Source organism: Perissodus microlepis, chromosome 9 (assembly GCF_051167445.1).
Source record: "Perissodus microlepis isolate ML-2025 ecotype Zambia chromosome 9, ASM5116744v1, whole genome shotgun sequence".
Classification (NCBI taxonomy): domain Eukaryota; kingdom Metazoa; phylum Chordata; class Actinopteri; order Cichliformes; family Cichlidae; genus Perissodus; species Perissodus microlepis.
Window position 1 is genome coordinate 20463816 of NC_140469.1, and position 21922 is coordinate 20485737.

General features: G+C 42.0%; 1 protein-coding gene across 1 annotated transcript; it reads left to right on the forward strand.

The window, feature by feature from the left end:
* Positions 1 to 9536: 9536 nt before the first annotated feature.
* Positions 9537 to 21913, forward strand: LOC146380466 (uncharacterized). The gene is made up of 4 exons (XM_084939553.1): positions 9537 to 9642; positions 11671 to 12325; positions 12720 to 12876; positions 13288 to 21913. The coding sequence occupies exons 2-4, from the start codon at positions 11681 to 11683 to the stop codon at positions 19761 to 19763; spliced, it is 7278 nt and encodes a 2425-aa protein (XP_084795679.1). The 5' UTR covers positions 9537 to 9642; positions 11671 to 11680; the 3' UTR covers positions 19764 to 21913.
* Positions 21914 to 21922: the final 9 nt, after the last annotated feature.

Below are 21922 nucleotides of genomic sequence, written 5' to 3' on the forward strand. Positions count from 1 at the left end.
ACCTGAAGGCCCTGTCTCCTCCACGGCAGGCCCCATCTGTTAGTGACGATGTGCTGCGTTCATATATTTTAGCATATTTTGGTATTTAAAATCTTTTTTTAAATGCAACAGGTTTTTAATATTTGAATGCTGTTAGAGAGTGGTTGGCGTTTTCTGGAGGCTGTAAAGAAGCCATCTGTGTTGTTGGTTGTAGCCACCAGGGGTCAGCTGAGTGCTGGGCTACGTGAAGCTCACTGTTCAGCCTTTACCAAGTGTGTGTCTTTAAAACACATACTCTTACAATAATGTGGCAAGTTCAATATCCAAGCACAAAAACATCTAAGATAACATTATATGATTAAAGTTTAATATTAATGTTGTGATGTAATTAGGCAAGTAAAACACTGTATGTATGTAAACTAAAAATAAATGTCAAACACATTGGCATATTGATTAAAATACTATATAAAGACGCTGTATATATAGTGGCGAAAATTTTTTGTTATATACTATATAACAAAATACTTCAAAATACTTCTCTTGCATTTATACTGATTGTTACTAAACATATATGTGATATTTAAAAAAAAACACCATTCCTTCAAAAGACATTTACCCATGTAAGGTCTGAATGATGGTATTGGTCCTCCCATAAGAATGTAACTGGTGATAGTAGATACCAAAGCATATGATTCACATAACTTTTTTATATCCATCAAAACACTCAGTGACCCTCTGTGACTCATGTAAGCGGTCATCCTGGAATAAACCACTCCTATCCGGATAGAAGTGTTTCATAGGATAAAGTTGATCACAATTTCCAAAGCTCTTAACACTAGGGCTAAATAATGCCGTTTTTCTTTTAATTTATCCTGTCTCTTTAAATGTATCTGATGTACTTTAAACAGTAAGTTTAACTGCACAGTATATCTGATCAAAAATGTTGTAACTCATGAAAAAATTAAACATTTAGCGATTTCTCTGTTAACATTGTTGTAAATGCAGAACATTGTAAAGCAGGGGTCTCAACTTGTGGCCCGGGGGCCACTTGTGGCCCACGTCACCCCTACTTGTGTATTAACAGGAATAAATATAATGCAGTTACTTTTTGTGTTAGGAAGGATTTGTTTGTTGTTGAGCGCAATTTTAAAATAAGTTCTAAAGCATTTTATATAAGGGCAGTATGAGCAGAGAGCACAAACATGTTGAGGGATTGGCTGTGTTAGTTCAGTCAGTTATTTGTAAAGAAAACAATTTTCACTAGCAGTCAAAAGCTAATGTGTATAGTTATGTCTGCATTTTTATTTTGTTAAATACGAACAAAATTATAGCAGAAGTGCTGCCACGTGTCTGGCCTGAAAGAGAGAGCAACAGTTTGTTTATTTGGTAGTTCAATGAAAGGCTTCAGTTAGCTTAGAGTAAGAAAAAAATTGTGTTCATGTTTGTAGTTTTGCCTTTTCATACAATGTTTTAAATTTTCAAAAAACAAACAAAACACTACAGTTTTGGACATGTTTGTGGGTGTTTTCTTGTTTGTTTGTTTTTGTACTACTTAAAGACTAAAGTGGCCCTCACATAAGATGACAGTGCCAGCAGTTGTCCACAGCACATTTAAATTTGAGACACCTGTTGTAAAGTAAAAAGCTGATAATTTAGCCAGTCAGTGTGAGATTACCGCAGAGTGCGTGGGAAAAAGCATAGTGTGTGGTTAGTTGGGAGCACGTGAGCCTGCAGTGGATGCAGGTGAGGTGGGATAGCCGGGTAATCCCGGACAGAAGCCCTGCAGTCATGATGCACGGCCTGGTATGTTAAGCTCCAGCTCTGCTTTTGCTTTCAGCATTTCTTGCAACACACCATTGAAATAACTTGTTATTTTAACACCACGAGTCAAAATAAACGTGACAACAAAAATTATAATTACATAACTACGATATCTAGCATGCACACGATCACTAAAATGTTTTGCTGCACATAAATTTTAAGTTACAGCAAATATTTTAAATTTATGAAGACACAAGGTTACTTGAATGTTTTGATTATAGTGTAATTTTTAATATACAGATAATATGCTGATTTTTAAAATAGATTTTTTTTATGCATGCTAAACAAACAATAATATAATATAATATAATAAATAATCTATTCATAAAAATACATTATTTTAAAATCTTTAAAACACAAGGACCAGAACCTGGACATCTCAGCCTACCTGCCCACCCCATATTTTAAAAAGAAAAAAATAGACTCCTAGAAAATAAAAATTAAAAAAAGGCAGCATGATGTCAGACAAATGGCTTTAGTGAGTCTGCATATGTGCCCCCCTCCTGATTTCTTGGTTATTTGCATACTTGTCCATCTTTGATGTTTCAGATCATCAAGCAAATTTTAACCAAATATAACAAGCGGAAATACAAAATTCAGTTATTAATGGAGAAAAAGGCTATCTATATCTACCTGATCTTATGTGAAAAAGTAATATCCCAACCATGAATCAAGAAATCACTTAAGTAGACCCTGTCTGACAAAGTGAAGCAGGCTAAAAGATTCAAAAACCAACACATCGTGGCACATCACCGACTCATCCAGGAGGTCCCAAAAGACCTCAGAGCAACATCTAAAGACCTGCAGGCCTCTCTTGCTTCAGTTAAGGTCAGAGTTCATGATTTGACAATCAGAAAGAGACTGGGGGGAAATGGCATGATTCATCTCACATTTACCAGAAAACATCTGGATGATCCACAAGACTTTTAGGAAAATATTCTGTGAACTGATGAGACAAAAACACATTTTTTTGGAAGGTTTGAGTCCCGTTACATCTGGTGTAAAACTAACAGAGCATTTCATAAAAAGAACATCAAGCCAACAGTCAGACATAGTGGTGGTAAGGTAATGGTCCGGGACTGCTTTGCTGCTTCATGAATTCTGCTTACTCCCAGAAAATGCTGAAGAAGAAGTTTAGGACCCGAAGCTCAAGCACACTTTGGTTATGAACATACCAGCAAGTCCACCTCTCAATCATACACACGCACACACAAAAAATGTAATAAAAAAAATAAGGTTTCAGTGTGGCCCAGTCAAAGTCTGGACTTAAATCAGATTGGGATGCTTTGGCACAACCTTAAACAGGCTGTTCATGCTGGAAAACCCTCCAGTGTGGCTGAATTACACGCAAAATTCCCCCACAGTGAAGTGAAAAACAGCCAGATAAATTTTGGGATCATTTTCCTCCTTTAATAAATAAAATCACCATTTAAAAACTGCATTTTGTATTTAATTATTTATTCAATTAGCTGGTCAGTTTGACTGTCTGAAAAGCATGATGAGGACATCTGATAAAATCTTCACATTGTATTGTTACATTAAATGCAATGTTGTCTGTTTCTGTTCTGAAAGTATAGATTTAACGACTTGCACTATAAAGGTATTCTGCATTAAATATAAAACATTTTATTTTCTGATCATACTAGAATCAGTAATTATTTGAGAAGTCTTACCTGATTAATCATTATTCATCTTTTTTTGTTACAGAGGTCTTATCGAGTGATCATAATTAGCTTTTTATAGCAACTCAGATACATGCAGCGATGTACGTGTGTGTGTTTGTGTGCACACATGTCCAGGCTGCTTCTATTTACTACCTGATGACATACTGTGCTGGCCGCACCATGTTTTGTACAGCTAAAAGGAGGAATTAATAGGGATCCCTGACTGCATACATGGCATCACACTCTTTATTTAGTGCTACAAACAGCTCGGGCCATCTGGATGTGCTGGTCTGAGCAAATAGTTGATGAAAATGTGGAGCAAAGCCTTTTGAATATTGCATAATTTCTATATCTGACATCATAATTTCCTGGTTTTGTCCTGTTTCCTTGAGCATTGGGGAGATTGTAAAAATCAGATGGGGGGCTGCAGCTGTAAACATATGGAAAAGCAGAGGATTGTTGTATAGTGTATAGTGTATTGTTTCAAGTTTCAAACTGCAGTGATAATCATTTAGAGTTTCCTCTGGCAACTGTTATCTGCCTATTTGTTGTGTGAAAATGTCTGCTGCACGTCCAGATAAAAAAGACCACTGATCATTAAAAAGAAAATCTGTTAGCTCAGATTTATGTGTTTAGATTGACTAAACTCCACAATAAGACAGAGCATTTTAAACTAGCCTGACTGTCAGAGAGGACGAACCGATGGCACGCCTTGTTCTTTTGGAAATTCTGACTATAAGAACAAGCCTGTAATTTCTTTCAGTTCACCATTCAGCAGCTGAAATGAAAAGAGAAGTTGAGTTTCACGCTCAAGCAGAAGTACGGTGTGTGATTTAAATATGAGTTAACCAAATTCTGCTCAACAGCTGCTTATTTACAAGTATTCAGGGTGAAAGGACCCACAACAACCACAACATAGAAAAGGGAAACTGTCAATAGCAATGCAGAACAACCCAACTGTATAGAGGAAGATGGGCCTACTTAAGTTGCTTAGATTTAAAGATATACAGATGAAATAATGTTTCCAATTAGTACCCAATTTACTGCTTTCATACAAGAGCTTAAGAGAGAAAAACTTCATACAAATACAAATATTAAAATAATCCCCAAGTGAAGGCAAGAGCTGATTTCAAGAAACAATGAGTGCATGAAAAAGTATTTTGGGTCATTTTTCTCTCACACGCACACAATAGACACGATCTCGGCTGAAATTGATTGAGGCGGTAACCTGTTTGTGAACCCTGAACATCAGGAGCACTGATCTTTAACAGTCCACAGAGACAACTCAAACAGTGGGCGACTTGGATTCACCACATCCTTTTGTTGTCAGGTTCAGAGAAAGTCAAGGCCAACTCAATAAGTCTTTATCTTGGCTTTGGTGTGTGTGTGTGGGTTAAAGTGTGTGTAAGTCATGCATAAAAAGAGTAGAAATAATGACTACGTGCACATTCCTGTGTATATGCCCGCTGGTAATAATGTGCATAAGTGCGCGTGTGTCTATTGTAGGCGTGCAGTACATGTGCCGCTCGCAGCGTCTGGAAACTCCATTTGAGTGGTGGTCAGGATGCCAGTGTCTCAAACAGGGAGGCCGCCTGTCTCGCCCTCTCCACTCAGCCCTGCCGCTCAGTGACTGACCCTTAATCAGAGGAAGGTTGTCCAATGCGAGCACAGACGGATAAATCACTCCTCACCCTGGGCTGCTATCTGGGTCGTGTGTAGCCAGGGTGTCCCGTCAGCGGACTGGCCCTCAGCCCGGGCCCTCCAAAGCTAATAGCCATGCGGCACTGAGCCCTTTGGTGAGGAGGACCCTGCCTGCCACTGTCCTCTGGGGAATAATAGTCCACATTCTGTGCATATCAGTGTTTATATTTCTGTTGAAAGGCTTGGATGCTGATATAGTGTAGCCTCACAATCTGGGGACATTGCAAAGACACTGTCCACTGAACATTTTCTTATCCGCCATTGTATATTGTCTTTATTTCCTTATTTAATACTTTTTCCCTTCACACTGGCTCCCTCTTTGTAATACTGGAAAGAAACTTTGTTTATATAGTTATATTTACACTCTGCTGCTCAGATGAAAGATAAAGTCTGAGCTATTTATGTGCTGAACCAGTTTACGTAAATTTCCCTATTCAAGTTTTCTTTTTAATGTGCACCCACCGGACACTTCATTAGGTACAACTGTTTCATTTATGGAAATAGTCCAATAGTCTAATCAGCTGATCACATGGCAGCAACTCAGTGTATTTAGGCATTTAGACATGCTTAAGATGAACTTCTGAAGTTCAAACTGAGCATCAGAATAGGGAAGAAAGATGATTTAGGTGATTTTGAATGTGAAATGGTTGTTGGTGCCAGACAGGCTGGTCTGAGTATCAGCCGAGATCTACTGGGATTTTCTCGCACCACCAGCTTCACGGTTTACAGAGAATGGGTTGAAAACCCCAAAATATCCAGTGAGCGGCAGTTCTCTGGATGAAAATGTCTTGTTGATGTCAGAGATTAGAGGCGAATGGTTAGACTGCTTTGAGCTCACAGGGAGGCAACAGTAACTCAGATAGCCACTTGTTACAACCAAGCATGCAGAAGGGCATCTTTGAACATGGAGCACATCAAACCTTGAAGCAGCAGAAGACCTCATCACTCCTGTCAGCTAATAACAGGAAACATTTTCTGGTCTGATGTATCTCGATTTCTACTGCATCATGTGGATGGTCCGAATTGGGTGTAAACAGCAGGATACATCCTGCCTTTTGTCAGTGGTTTAGGCTGGTGGTGGTGATAAAATGGTATGGGAGATATTTCTTGGCACACTTTGGGGTCCTTAATACCAGCCAAGCATCATTTAAATGCCAAAGCCTACCTGAATACTGTTGCTGATCGTGTCCGTCCCTTTATCTCAACAGTGCGCCCATCCTCTGATGGGTGCTTCCAGGTTTCTTGAACATGACAGTGAGTTCACTGCAAAGATGTACCTAATATAGTGTCCAGTGAGCTATAAGGCTAATGCTAATCCAAAGAGCTAATCCCCTAGTTTAACAGTTAACAAGATAGGCTGTTGCATAGCACCAGTACACGCCCATATCAGCCTTATTAACTGTTATTGGCCTTTTGAATAATAAGATGAGGTTTACATGAGAGATAGAGATGCTTTGCATTAAGTCAGTTTTCCACTGGCCATGATTTCAAACCACAGTGATGAAAAACTGGAAGATATAACAAGACAAAGATTTCTGCTTTCTTGTCACAATAAAAGGAAAGTAGAATTATGAAGAACTGTAATATAAAAATGCACATTTTCAGTTAATAGAAACAACCTGTGCTTTTGATTTCTTAAAGAAAAGCAGTATGTTAAAAAAAACCGCGTAGTTACCGCTAAACAGGATTTTTGTTTGTTTTTATAATTAAAGGGGATGCTGTTGAAAGGAAAGAAAAAGATTCCAGCCATGAAATTATCGTGCACACCCTGCAAGCTTTTTACTGTAATTACCAAGAATGTTGGTGAGTTTGAGTACAACCTAATTGAATAATGGTGATATCAGTGAACGAGGGGGGGTGCGGAGTGATTTACCGCACCGAAGAGTGTGCTTATCTCTCCCTCTGTCCTATGCAGGAAACACTGGGATGTCACCAGGCAGATTAAAAGCTTGGCACAGCTGATAGGGAGTGCTCAAAATGGACGGGGTGGGGACCTCTGACTGCTGTGCGAGGGGTTTCGGAGGGGTCGGAACGGGCGGTGGTGTGACCTTACGAGTCCTGTTTGGCACGGATTCATTCAAAATCTGGGAATTCCACTGGAAGTTGGGAGGGGAAAATAGATATAACATCATGCGGCTTGAATGGAATTTTGAATAGTAAGCACATTTTTCTGTAAACGTCTGCCAAGCCACATTTTTTTAGTTAAACCAATCGACGCCAAGAGGAGGAAAATGGAATTCATCAACTTTATCACACATGTTTAAAACTTCTGTAGGAATAGCGCGCCCGCATGGATGCAAGAAAAGTTAAAAGAGGTCATAGTTGCGGGTTCAGTTGCACGACTTTAATTTGGAGCGAATGTTTCTGGTCAGAGTGCAGCTGTATCATTGTTAATTGAATTTCTGACAGCTGCAGTGCCGGCAGGAGTTCCACAACTTACAAAGGCTAAACAGAGAGCAGCGCATTTTATTTTAAGTCATAACACAAAGCCCAAATGTGGCTCAACATCAGAGGAAAACTATTATTATTTTCTGTGTAGCAGGGCCTGATGGAGGCTGGCAGAGGCTCTTGAATTGAGGCAATATAGGCAGACTGAAGAGAGGTGTTTGATGGAAACACAGGGAGACAGATCTGGAGGAACAGCTGCACGAGAGACGCTGGGCCAAATATAGAAAGGGGACAAGGGCCAAAACATATCCCACATTTTTTCCCATTAACAGCATAGGTTTGAATCTAACTTGGCGCCAATTAGTTGCAGTATAGGCGCACGGGCTTTAAATATAGAGCATGGCAAAGGGTGGCAATACACCCGGAACGCAGAGACAGATGTCTTCGTCATGGCAGCCTGTGATTTCACGTGAAGGAAAAACAACAGTATTCATGTCACCAGCTGGTTTGTTCTGACTGTGACGTGGAAGGTTATGTGACAAATGGAGCTTCAGAGAACTGTTGCTATTACCTGCCGCGCTCCGTTAAGTGCAGAGCTTCGGCTCAAGACTATTTTCAGTCCGATTCGTGCGTGTTTGGCGGGATCCGCACTGCTCTATCAGTGTAACCAGACTGTTTTAACCCTCGCTCTCCGTTTCAGCCTATGCTTGTCTCTTATCTCTCTGCAGTGGAGGGCTGGAATGGGGGCATTCAGGCTTCGGGCCTACCTGTTTACGCTGAGGGCTTCCTCCATTGTTCGCTCCCTGCTTCCTTTGAAGGATTTTTCACATTTTTGTGCTCGTTGTTGTTTTGGGAACAGGTCATGGGCTGAGATCATGGGAGCCTCCTGCGGCATTCCTGAATCCCTGTCTGGTCGGGGCTCGGCAGGAATTCTTTCCTACAGCACATATCGTGTGTTTCATACACACCTGAGATATTTTTACAGCAGTAAAATAAACAGTGCGACAGAGTGTCATCACTTTATCCTTTTGTACTGAGCTGAAACCCGATAACTTTTGTGTATTCCTTTGATTCCTTCACTTCAGCCCCAGGTTTACTGTGGAATTAAGTCATCCTTGCACACTAATCCCTTTCACTACAGAAATAGATTCAGTTCAGCCCATTTTTGGTAACTGTTATGCAACTCGTGATCGTTCACGGTTAAGGATATTCGTGACTGGCTAATGCCTGCAGTAATACCTTTTAACCTGATCTACAACTGGAGTCCATTACCCTTCTAAACCTAATTGTATTTCTGGAACAAACACTATTTTTGTTTAGTAAAGTCCTAAAAGTCTGCGAGTGTTTGTCATTGTACTTTTATGTGTCATATAGTGCATTTGTTCTGCTCAGAGAGGCTCAAAACAAAGACAAAACTAACCTCTATTATAAATTATAAAGCAGTCATGAGATTTCTCAAGGAAAAAAGGTGCATGTTTACCCATTTCATTAAAAACAAGTGATCGTCTCTGTGGGTCTTGAGAATGGAGAGTCCCTTAATCCTTATTACTTAAAGAGGTCTTCAATGAGATTACAACCCTGCACAAATATTGTGGACATCAGTGGACCATCTGTTGCCACTTGTGAAGAAAACCAAACATTTTAACCTGTGTAACCTCATAATTCAACTTCAAATATGAGTACAAACACTCTGAATGTTGAAATGGTGGTGGGGGAAACCAAATTTTTTCAGATTTTCTTCAGCCGCTTGCAAAATTTTCCCAGGTGAAGATGCACATGCATGACGTGTAATTACATTTCAACTTAAAACTCATTGTTAATAAACCTGAGATCTTTCTGACTACTTCTTTAACCTGTTGTGACACCCCCACGTTTCTCTGTGACACACCTTTCTGGAGAGGATTTTCGAGCGCCGCACCTGCAGCGCAGATTAACTCTGAGCAAAGATTAAGCAAATTAACTATGATGGAGTCTCCCGAAATACACTGTTACTGTGCAGTCAGTTGAACAGCAGTCACAATGTAGAGCACGGAATAACATTTCATGGATCCTCTTAAAGACATTTGGGACTTTTGTGATGCCAAAGAAGGTGAGTTCCCACTGAAATCATACAATTGTTCATTTGTTTTTACTTACTGAGCTATTGTTTAACCTATTTACTTACTCAGGTGTACTGTGTTTATACTTGTAGTGTTTGTAACACCATAGTAATCCTAACAGATTATGTACCGATAGCATATATATACTTTGTCCATTCTGAAAATGCTTTTTTAAAAATCTATTTATAGTCTGCTCCAACTAACTTTACTATCAATAATAAATCAACATTAAATAGCTTAAATGGCACCGTAAATTTTTAAAAAGGAAGCTTGAAAATTACATGTAACTGTGGCATGTTTACGTATATGCTCAAAGTAAAACTGGTAAGAGGGAATTTATTGTGAAATATTTCTGTCACTTATGCGCCGCTAAGCCAGGTAATCAGAAGCAGACGCCACGCAACTGGCTGGTTTCCCAAAAGTTAGATCATGTTACCTGATGGCAGCAGTTGGGCAAAGTAAACAACATATGCTCAGTAGACGTCATTCAGCTGTTTGCCTCGAACATGGCGTTAAGTTGTTTGTGTCTTTGCAAAAATCCCACGAGGTACAGTCATCTTTAATCCAAATTCATGAAGCAGCTTTATAAAATACACCCTGAATGCAGGGTACGTGTATTTAAGATTCAGAGAAGAAAAAGGTCAAGTAGGTGTTCACAAAGTACGAGAAAACCTGTCTAAATGGACAAAAAGCATTTGATTGTCAACGAACAATAGCTCCCAAAATTAGAGGAAGAATAATTATTAATATACTTAAATATTAATTTAATGTACATCTGATATAAATAACTGGAAATGGTTAATTCGATGAAAAGAAAAAAAGACATATGAAGTTGATTCACAAAGAAGACCAAGTGTTGTTTGTTTGCGCGAAGATGCTTTTGACACATCAGCAGGAAACTACAGTGGGGCCTCACTCCCAGGACGTATTGGAGTCATGGGTACTTAATGGTGTCATTTTTTTAATGTGCAGGGTTAACTTTGTGATTGATTGTATATTAACTCTGACTGCAAACAGTCACACAGGCCTAGAGACCAGTTGGAGACCATCTGGTAACCTCCGGTCAGGAGGAGAAAATGTGTATTCACCAAATGGTTGTGAGTTGTAGACAGAGTTCATGGCAGTAAGTGGGAAATCAATTCAGGAAACCCTTTTTTCGCATAGGCTTAGAGAACACTCAGTGTCCCTCCAGTAATCACTGGCTACGAGGGAAAACCAGTTGGCAAGTGGTTGCTGGGTGTCATGAAACTGGTTGCAAAGAGTTATAATCTGATTAGCTCAGAGACTAAGAGCGTTTGCAGACAAGTCAGTGTCTTCCATTCAAACTGCCAGCAACTGGAACAATTTTTCACCAACCACTCACTAAATACATATTTTTGTCTAGCACCGTAGATTGTCAGGGGGTCAATGTGGGTCTTGAGGTCTGTGTGACTGAGGTCTAACTTAACCAAGTAGTTCTGGTCCCAAAACCTAAAGAAACAGCAAGCAGAAAAAAATGAAACCAACAAAACAAGTGAAAATGAATTAAATGCAAAAACAAAGACCAGCATCCTGTTGGCTGGCAGTTATATCCCCGCAGCCCCTCCTGCTTTCATATATCAACATTGTTGCTGTATGACCATGGCAAGTGTGTCACAGCACCAGCAAAACAAATACCTTATGTCTATCTCAGAAACAGCAGCAGTGCAGTGTTTGACACCACAGAAACCACTTTAAAGAGTCCAATGGATGGACGGCCGATGAATTGAAATTCAACATACATGGACTTTATATAGAAACTCTGAGCGGGGAGAGCCAAGGGAAGAATTCCAGTCACACTCTGCCAACATCAAAATCTAAGGTGTTTCATATTTTGATTTTTCATGTGTAGTAAATTTGGGCTGCTTCTGAGCAATAACTCAACACTAGAGGAGCTTTTTGTACCGAAAGGCAACAATCAAAACCAGTCAAACACAACAGTAAAGGAAAATCTGTTGTTCTTGCTGAACTTCTGTTCCTCTCTTTCTCTCCTCTCACAGCCAATCAGCGATGATGAATGAGGCAGGACTTCGGAACGCCCTCCCTGACCAGTCATCGGGGAGTGGGCAAACTTTTGCCACCTCGCGCCACCCGAGCGTCATTGACCCTATCTTATCAAAGCGGGTCTGTTTCTACAAGAGCGGAGATCCTCAGTTCAATGGTTTGCGCCTTGTCATCAACAACCGCACCTTTAAGACCTTTGATGCACTCTTGGACAGTCTCTCCAAGAAGGTGCCCCTGCCGTTTGGGGTGAGGAACATCACCACTCCTCGGGGGATTCATGCAGTCAAATCTTTGGATGAACTTAAGGATGGGAAATCCTACATTTGCTCCGATAGCCGTAAGGTAAAGCCCATCAATCTGGCACTGGCCAGGAAGAAGCTGCCACCCTGGTACCACGCCAGACCGGTTAGCTCTCGCCGTCGGACTATTCAGCAGGGTCGGTTTTTCCCAGGCCAGAGCATCCACAAACAGGAGCCAGTGCTTATTCGCACACCCAAGAGCCTACTGGTTTTCCGCAATGGGGACCCCTCTGTAAAACACACTGTGGTGCTTCACAAGAAGACTTCTCCAAGTTACGAGGCTATCCTGGAATATATCTCAGAGCTCATGCAGTTCCATGTGGTGAAATTACACACTCCTGATGGCAGACGTGTGAGTGTTCTCCTCTGTCAGTGCAACACATAGAAAAAGGATTTAAGAATCAATGAATATTCACAAAACATTTCCTCTAATTGGAAACAAATTAGTATCATTGTTGAATAGATTACACTTCCCATAAGAGACTGATTTAACCTTGGCATAAAATACTTGTCGCATGAGGAGAGAAAGTGTTAAGCTTCTTTGGCCACTCACCCTAATACCCAGAAAGGCCTTCTGGATACTGCACTGTAAGGCTTTAGGTCAAGGATCTAATACAATCAGAACCTGTGGGTGATTCACAAATAATAATTAGAAAATAATACTTTTTTCTAGTTATGCATGCAATTTGCCAGTATTTAACAGATTATTTGAAAGGACTAACTTCTTTATCTCTTGTCTGCTGCAGGTTGACGGTGTTCCAGGCTTGATATTGTGCTCTGGAACTGTGGTAGCTGTGGGCAGGGAGCCATTCAGGCCTGCAGACTACAGTGCACAGAAATCTCCATCTCCAACATGGCGGCGTACCAAGCAAATGAGTCTCAAGAGGCAAAAGGCTTTGAATCGTAAGTTTATATTCAAATAACCATTTTTTATTTTAGTTTTTTTAAGGTTTTTAAGACTAAATTATCGTATTTACATGAGGAGAATACATTGCAGGCACAATTCAAAGAGTAGCGTCAGTTCAGCAGAGCTCTTTTCATATGACGCAATCAGTGCGCCTGGAGTAATCTACCTGGCCTCATGGGATAAAGCTTGGAGAAGTGCTGAGGCAACGCTATGTACATAATACTGTAGATGACCTACATACACAGTCACTGGGTTGGCTGGCTAGTCTGCTTGATGAGCAGCACTCATATCATCTTTCTAACTTTCCTTTTGCTCTTTCTCTTCTCCCTTCATGCTTCTCGGGTGTCCTCTCCTCTTCAATCCTTGGATATTTCGACTCTTTTTTTTTCGCCTGACTCCTTGAAAAGGTAAAAAGAAGTCAAGGAATTTTTCCTCGTCATCTGAGAGGTACATCGTTCATCAGATCCACAACACCATTGCAGAGAGTTCCTGTGATATACGCAGCAACCCCACAAACTCTGTTGAGTCGGAGTCAAATCGCATCCTGGAGTCTGTAGCAGAGACAGATGGCAATGAAGCTGAAGGGCAGGACTACATGCTGCCCAGCGATGACAATATTGAGAAGTCCTTCCAGGTGCATCAGGACGGCAGCATGACGGTGGAGATGAAGGTGAGGTTGACAATTAAGGAAGAGGAAGCCATCCACTGGACCACCACCCTGACACGCTCAAGCGTGACCAGCCAGCATAATGCGAGCTCTTTACTGGAGACTGAGGCAGAGCTGGACATCTGCTCGCCTAAATCAAACTCACTGGATTTACAGAGTCTTGCTGCCACTGTCGACACCAAGTGGAACAAGGACAAAACTCAAGACAACAATGACGATGATCCACCATCGCTCGGTAATGGAGCTTTAAGTGAGAGCGGTAAGGAAGAGGAGATCGTCAAAAACCACTCAGATGCATTGTCCTCTGGGAGAGCTCCGACACCAGGATACAAGCAAATTAGCAAAAAGCAAGCCTCTGTGGAGAGTATCATATCAGTTACAGAAGATGGGATTCAGCAAGGAACTATTGGCTCTTATTCCTACAGTGAGCAGACAGGAAATGGAACAATGACAGAGCAGTATTGCATGGCCAAGCAGAGCAGCACTAGACCGGTGCCCAAACCAAGAAGACTCAGCTCTGTTGATGTCAACAGTAAAAATGTTTCTGGATTTAAATCTGCAGAAATGAGTGAGATCGTGCAGAGTGAATCCAGCGGAGAGGAGGTGACTGAGACAGTCATACACATATATGAACAGCAAACATGCCAGGACAATTTCCTTGCAAATGTTTGCGCACACACTACTACGACTGTTGGAAGGCCACCTACTTCAGAAACAGGGCAGATGTCATCGAATAATAAATTTGAATCAGAACTCTGCAGACCGTCAACTGCATCCGAGTCCATTGGTATCCGGAAGAGTGAAAGTATGTCCGTAAAGTTGCAGCACAATGGTGTCGTGAGAGGAAAAAATAGACAGCAGCAGTTCCAAAAACCCAGAAAAATCCAAACAAAGACCCATCAAAAAGACGCCAGCATGGATAAGAGGGCATCCTCAAAGGCCAAGGTGGTTCGGAGGCTCGCAACACCACAAAAAAGACAAAAACAGAATACTGCAGAGGCAACGGAAGCACATAAAAAAGTAAAAGCTTTCTCCAGTGCAGGATACATTAGGAGGATTTATGGAAACAAAATGAAGTCATCGAAAACACTGAAAAACCTTAAAAAGAGACCAGCACAAAACAGGGACAGAGGTGTTACAGCAAAGAGCTCAGAAGTGTCAGATGAGACAACAAGAAGCACGGACAAAGATTCAAATGTGCAATCAGTATTTAAAAAATCCATAGAGAGAGTTTCTTTTGATACAAGCCAGATGAATGTTTCTCCCAATGAGGTCAGCCAGATACGGGGAATACTGACACGGCAGACATCGATGCATGTGGAGAAAAGGAGCGAAAACGAGCCCGATGATATTAATGGAAGCGTGTTGCCTGCTTTTAACACCTCCAGTGCTGTTACAAATGAATATGTAGAAAGCTGGCTGCAGAAAGCCCACCTCAACCACCCGTCTCACCTGCATGAGGAACGTCAAAAACTGGAAGCAGAAAATGGCAAGTATAAAGAGCCTAAAAATAAGCATGACCTGATCGATGTGGCAGAAGATGTAAAGTGTTCGGAAATACAAATGTGTCAAACTTCAGAACCTCCACCAGAGAGTTCACTGGCAACATCTGTCAAACTTAGAGTCCAGTCTTTTGAAAACAAATCGAGTCCACCCGTCGAGAAAGCTACAGCCAGGCAGCAACTTGTTCATCATTCTCCAAGCACAAAAAACACAGGAAACCAGAAGAACGAATCCCAAAAAGAAGAAATAAACCATCCTGTGCCACCAAGTGATAAGATCTCAACAGAAACACTGTTAGACAGTGAAGTGGAAAATAAATCAAGCTCAGTCCGGATCTCGTTCCAAAAAGCAACGCCGCGTAATACGCTTTCAATGGAGCTACCACCACCACCTCCTCCTGCTGAAAGCACGGAGCTATCAAACACTGAATACTGCATGGCAGATGCGTTATTAGTGAACAGCAGCCCATTATACAGGCTCTCATCAGTGAGCAGTGAAGGGACAGATAATAATCCATTACCCATCAGTCCTACGTCTGACAAGGCTGTATCATTTACAGATGACACAACAGCATCGCTCTCAAGAACACCCTCTATTAAAAGGGCCCCTTTGGTCAGTAATCTGTCTCTTGAAAGAAAAATGTCAGTGAGAAAGGCTTCTGTTGACAAATATGCTTTAAGCAGTGAGGCCACTCCAGAGAAGTCCACATCATTTACTGAGAGCAACACTGTGGGAGGTGATGGCATCTGTTCAACACCATCACAGCAATCAATCGAAGCCCAACTAGAAGCGGCACACTGGTCAGGTCTGACGAGCTGCCCGTCGTGTGGTACTTCTGTGTCCCCATCTAGTTTAACATCTGATGAGAGGCTGTCATCGCCCAGTATCTCATCAAATGATGCATCAGTGCCAAGTAATACCCCATTTAAAGTGAGAGAAATGAGTAAAGAAACTCAAAAAGAGACGTCAACACCTAAGAAAAAAGCAAAAGCAAAAACCAGCCCATCTCCAGAGAGGAAGTTCGAAAACCGCCCCGTGGATAAAACTCTGTCTCCAAACATCAGACCACAAAAACATGCAGCTTCCGATGGCAGCCCCTCCACTGAGAGAAAGCAGACTAATAAACCAAAACTGCAAAAGAGACTCTCTCCATATTCCCAGTCTCTGGACATGGCGTCGCCGCCTGTCAAACACAAGTCAGGTAGAAAGTTGCTCTCCAAAGACCTCTCCTCTGACAACCCATCAGAGCAAACAACTATGAGACAAACGACAACATCAATCCTAAAAAAAAATCACCAGACACCACAGTCACTAAATTCAAAAGCTGAACCGGATAAAATGCTGACCTCTGTCACTTTCATGCCACTGGAAGCTGACCAGTGTATTGAAAAGAACGAGACAGAAGGTGAAGCAGCAGATCAAGAGAACCCTATGACAAACATGCAAATAATAAAGCCATTAAACACTGCAAACCAGCCAAGCATCAAACCAGTCCTTGAAAAGATTTGCTACTCAATCAAGTCAATAAGACAGATGACTCAAAACAAACGTCCATCCTGTCTGGAAAAGTCCAACAGCTTGCCAGACTTCTCCTCCCACGTAGCGTCTACGTTTGGCTCCTCATCTAAAGCTCTCCTCGCTTTCTTGGCTGTCATGACCCTCCAGGAAGGGCTTACAAACTTGAATAGGAATGAGCTGAACGCAAACAGCGTCAGCTGTGCGGAGGCTTTAAAAATGATCGATTCGCTCAGAGAAATTGCCGGAATTGAGGATTCCCACAGATTACAGACGAGTTTGTCAAATTTGCAAAAAACGGCCTCAAAGCAGCTCCTGCAGAGCTGGAAGGGCTTTCAGGAACTCAGTGACAAATGCAAAAGCCGCAGCTCAACGCCAAATGGTTCAGAGGCAGAACTCCTAACTGGAGAGAACCCCGAACAAGAGCGCGTCGCTGAAGAAAACATTATTGACGAGATCATGGATAACCTCGATGTACCTGAGAAGCTGAAGGAGGAACTGGCTTCTCTTTCATTAAGTCCAAAAAGTGAATCTGACATTACAGAGTCGTCACCTAAAGATAGCAATAAAGAAATTGCTGATCATTTCTTCAAAGAGAAAGCCGCCACTGTTTTGGATTCCACACCAGATGATAAAGTGGATGTGGATGTAAGGTCCATCATTAAGCAAACGCAACAATCTGGAGCAGACAAATCTCACCTGATGGCAGAGGAAGCAAAGGACAAACCGACAATCCCAGCCACTAAAGACAATGATCCACCAGCTAACCCTACTGTTACTGAAGAAAAGTGGCTTCACAGTAATGCATCGATTCTACAAGAGAACAAGGAGGACTTGCAGTCATGTCGGGACACATCAAGGGAGAATATCATCAAAGGAGAAGTCGGGAGTAAGAAAAATTTCAAGAAGGACTCAGGTGCAGATGATGAAGGGCAGAAAAAGAACACAAGTGCCAGTAAAGAATTAGCAGAAAGAGGGAGTTGTAAGCAAAGTGTGATCAATTCAGATGCAGTTGAGCTGAAGAGCTCAGGGGACGAGTCGGAAACTTCATGTGAGGAGATCAAGCACGAGAGTATCGAGGGTGAAGACCTGTCCAAACCTGAAATTCCCTCTGAAGAGGAAGATAGCAAGCTACCAAGCCCCAGCTATTACGTGGAACTAAATGTAAGAGAGGAGAAAAGCATAACCAGCCTAGACAGGGAAAATCGGACAAAGGTCACGTGTACCGAGATGAGCAAAGGTGACTCGTCTTCCCCTGTGTGTCAGCCCAGCTCTGAGAAGGAACACCCGAGCCAAACATACAGCATGGGACTGACTGATGAAAGCACTGGAAACTCAGACATGGACGAGCCATCTTCAGAGGAAGAGCAGCCAGAGGTTGATAGCAAGAAGCTGCAGGTTATTGTTGAAGAAAGCATGTCCGGCACTGAGGAAGAGCAGGAGGACATGGAGGCGAAACAGCTTTATGACCTTCCAGATAATCGTGAGCAAAAGAAAAGAGCTTCATCGTCTTTGACAGCTTTGATTGAAGAGCCAAATGAAGACAAGGTTAGCTCAGAAGATGATGACCCTTACATTGAGGAGACATATATTTATGACAGGACAAACAGTGATAGCACGCATAGCAATTTAATAGAAAATCAGATTTTGGAAAAAGAGAGTTGTAGGTTTAATGCAGACGATGATAGCGGGAACGATCACAACAGCTTTGAAGAGCACGCAGATGAAGAGGAGCCGAAGGTCCAAGAGGAAAAAATCACCAGCTCAATTGAAGAGTTAAGTTACTATGAAAAAGAGTCCAGCTCAGAGGAGGAAAAAGCTCATGTGGACAGATATAAAGGAGAAACTGTAACCGACCAAGCAGCTCCTGCACTGGCAACACAGTCTGAAGGCACTACCTCTGAAAAGTCTGTGGAGAAGGTCCAGTCTGAAGAAATGATTTCCCAGTCAGTTGCAGAGAGAGTAATTCTTCTAGAAAAGCGAGTTGCTGATGCAGAGAAAAGAAAAAGCACAACAAAAAGTTCTGCAGTCAGATTTTACTCGCAAAAAGAGGCCCCTCAGGACTCAGACGACGAGGATTTACCCTGTGAATCACCCACATCTCAGGTGAGTCTCTGCACCCGATCGGCTCCCCAGTCGTCGTTATCCTTCAGCTACGACTCCAGTGGCGTTATAACCACCGAGCCCGAAGGCAGCAGGGTCAGATCCATCAGGGAGATGTTCTTAGCCAGGAGCGCCACCAACATCCAGCAAACTCGTTTCCCAATTCCTCACACATCAGAGCTGGCTGAGCTAAGAGCCGAGACCTCCGTCAGCGGTGGATATCAATCTCAGACTTCAAGCGAACTGTCGAGTGGGGAAGATGATTCGGCGCGGAAATCCATCACTAAAGGCTTCGTGAGGAGGACAATCGAAAGGCTTTACGGCAAGAAAGATGCTAATACTGATGAGGAAGCAAGTGAAAGGCCCCCATCTGAGCCAAAGCAGGAGAAAAATGGACAGTCGGGCATCCTCGCTTCCTTCCACACAGCCCGATCCAAAGCAGTGTCTGAGCTCTCATACTTCTACTCCACAAATGCCCTCGACACCTTAAGTGAAGCGACGAGATGCATCGCTTTTAATGCACAGGTCGGGCCCGGCGACAGCATTCCCATTGATAACGGACGCTGGCTGCTTAGAGACAACACCCTCATCCGAAAGTCTGTTTCAGATCCAATTGGAATCAACAAATCTTTTACAAACACTCCTGAAGGCAAAGGAGCGTTTGAGGACACAGAGGAGAAAAGTCCCTATTCTCTGTTCGCCACAAAACCTGAACCAGAAGAAGACAAGACCAAACTGCTTTCCAGGAAGTGCACCTACTTTTCTTTGCCCCACGGCAGCGAGTCAGACATATGTCACGACGAGCTGAGCACGGTGAGCAAAAGCAGCGCATATGGCGACAGCATCACAGAGGAAAAGGACAGCTCAGAAGACACCAAGACGTGGGCCGAGAGGAACGGCATGCTGCCCGGCCTGACTGACTTTAAGATGATGGACAACAAAGTGCACCCAGTGATGGAGCCTCAACCTGAAGGCGAAGTTGTAGTGGTGGTGCAGCCTGGAAAAGGTCAGGGTGTCGTTAATAGAAGGCTCCCGGAGCAGGACATATTAGATGTACTGTACAATTTTTGTGGACAGCATTGTCCTTTACTGTAAAAGGGGCAGCTTTTTTTCACATAATCACAGAATATGGACGAAATAAGTGTTCATTATTAGGCCACAGTGAGAAATATTTTCTTTGGTGCCTACTTTTTTGCTGTTGCCATAGCTTTGGCATAATACACTATCATATGTCAAGTCTTTTGAGCCAATGCCAAGTGTGTAACAATGCGTCACAGATGCGCAAGCTAGCGGATTAACCCTTTTCAACCCTTGCATTTGCCCGTGTGTAACAAGACCTTGTGCTTTGACTTGTCTTTTTATATTGCTTGTTCAGTACACAGAAAAAACAGTTTGACACATCAAGTGTATATTTGCCATTTTACACTTCAGAGCAGCTCTTCTCACCCTATAGGTTGCCTGTCAAAACAAGCACTCAGAGCATTACTGTAATCTCGTTTTAAAACTCTAAACAGTTTAAGTCCCAAGCAGAGTGAACAGGTCAGTTTGTGGCCTGGAACTCAAATTCTGTACTATACATATTGTATCAGTTGACTACAGTGTAAATAGGACCTTTCCTGGTTTTCGCTTAGTATCCATAGCTGAATGCATATTTGCAATAACCTGGTTTCTATCATTAGGACAAACTGTGTTATGGTTTACGATGTGGCAGCTGTGACGTTTCTGTCTTTTAAAATTGACATTTAAGAATTAAAAGTATGTGTTTCCAAATGTTCATCTTCTATTTTTCACTTCTTTTACACTAAACTCAGTCCAGATTATTTTTATAGATGCTGGGTGATTAATGTCTTGGAGATTAGCCTTTTTTGGTGAGTAAAAGTCTAAAGGCCGAGGTGGGCGTCGTGTTAAAGACACCTCAAGAAGCTCAGCTCGCTTGTTTTCTCTTGCTGATTAGCATCAGCAGATCTCTGAAGAGGAGCGGAGACCTCTGTTTTCTCACTCTGTTTGAGGAAGCATTTGTGTTGTTCTAAGGCTGTTTTGTTTCTCAGAAGTTGCCATCGAGCTGGCCCGTGTTGTGACAGGAGCGTCTAGGAATGCGCTAAGAGGGGAGTGTTTACATGTGCAACTACAAAGAGAAAACACGGCAGCCAGACATTTCCCACAATTTGAGACAATTTAAGACTATCTTTTCTGCTGAAGTCGATTTTTACATCAAAGCAAAGAAGGGTAAAAATCCTTCGACTATCACCGAACACAGATGCACCAGGACGATGATCACTAGATGGCATTACAGGGTCACGGGCAATTAAAGCAGACCTAGTATGCTGATTTACAGCTACGTATATTTATTTTCAATCTTAGTATAGTAGCTTTGCATGATTCACTATTGAAAATAATCCGTTTATCTTATACTAAGCTCAGATCACGGTCTGTACCTCCTTAAACTTTATGCAAGCAAGTGGGTGGGGCTTCTGTACCTGAGATGACCACATTAGGGACATCCACTCTCGCTGACATCGCTGAGAGTCGAGTCAGAAAAAAACGGTCTTACACTGAGTGATTACGACATTAAGCCTAAACTGTTGGTTCAAAGCGAGTATTTGCACATTCAATCAACTTGAACATGCTGTTCAACTGTTTGTTAAGCTAAATGTCTGTTAGAGGTCAGAGGAGAATGGCCAGACTGCTTTGAGCTGACAGGAAGGAAACAATAACTCAAACACTTATTACAAGCAAGGTATGCAGAAGAGCATCTCAGAAGGACTGCAGCGGCAGAAGACCACACTCTGGAAACTGACTATACAAACAGTCTAACCAAAATCAGAAAAAGGTTTCTGGTCTTAGGAGTTTTCATTAGGATCAGAATTTGACATAAAAATAAAAGCATGGATCCATCCCGCCTTCCAGCAATATTTCAGGCTGCTGATGGTATGAGGATGTGGGACTTTTAATAGCAACTGGGCATCACTGAATCACCACAGAATTTCTGCTGACCATGTCCATTTGACCACAGTGTTCCCATCTTCTCATGGCTGCTTCCATGTCACAAAATTCAAATGATCACAAACGTATTTCTTGAACATGACTCTTAATCAAGAGCTTGCTGAATTAAAATGGACCAAAATCTCTGAGGAATGTCGTTGATTCTAAGCCACAAAGAATTAAGGCAAAAGACTGGTAAGATGTACCCAATAAAATGGCCAGCGAGTGTATACTGACCTCGTTATTTGAAACTCTTTTAATATCAGAAGCCA

Coding starts and splice junctions, on each gene's coding strand:
- LOC146380466 (XM_084939553.1), top strand. CDS start 11,681: ATGATGAATGAGGCAGGACTTCGGAACGCCCTCCCTGACCAGTCATCG. Junction 12,326..12,719: donor ACACTCCTGATGGCAGACGT/GTGAGTGTTCTC, acceptor TGTCTGCTGCAG/GTTGACGGTGTTCCAGGCTT. Junction 12,877..13,287: donor GAGGCAAAAGGCTTTGAATC/GTAAGTTTATAT, acceptor CTCCTTGAAAAG/GTAAAAAGAAGTCAAGGAAT.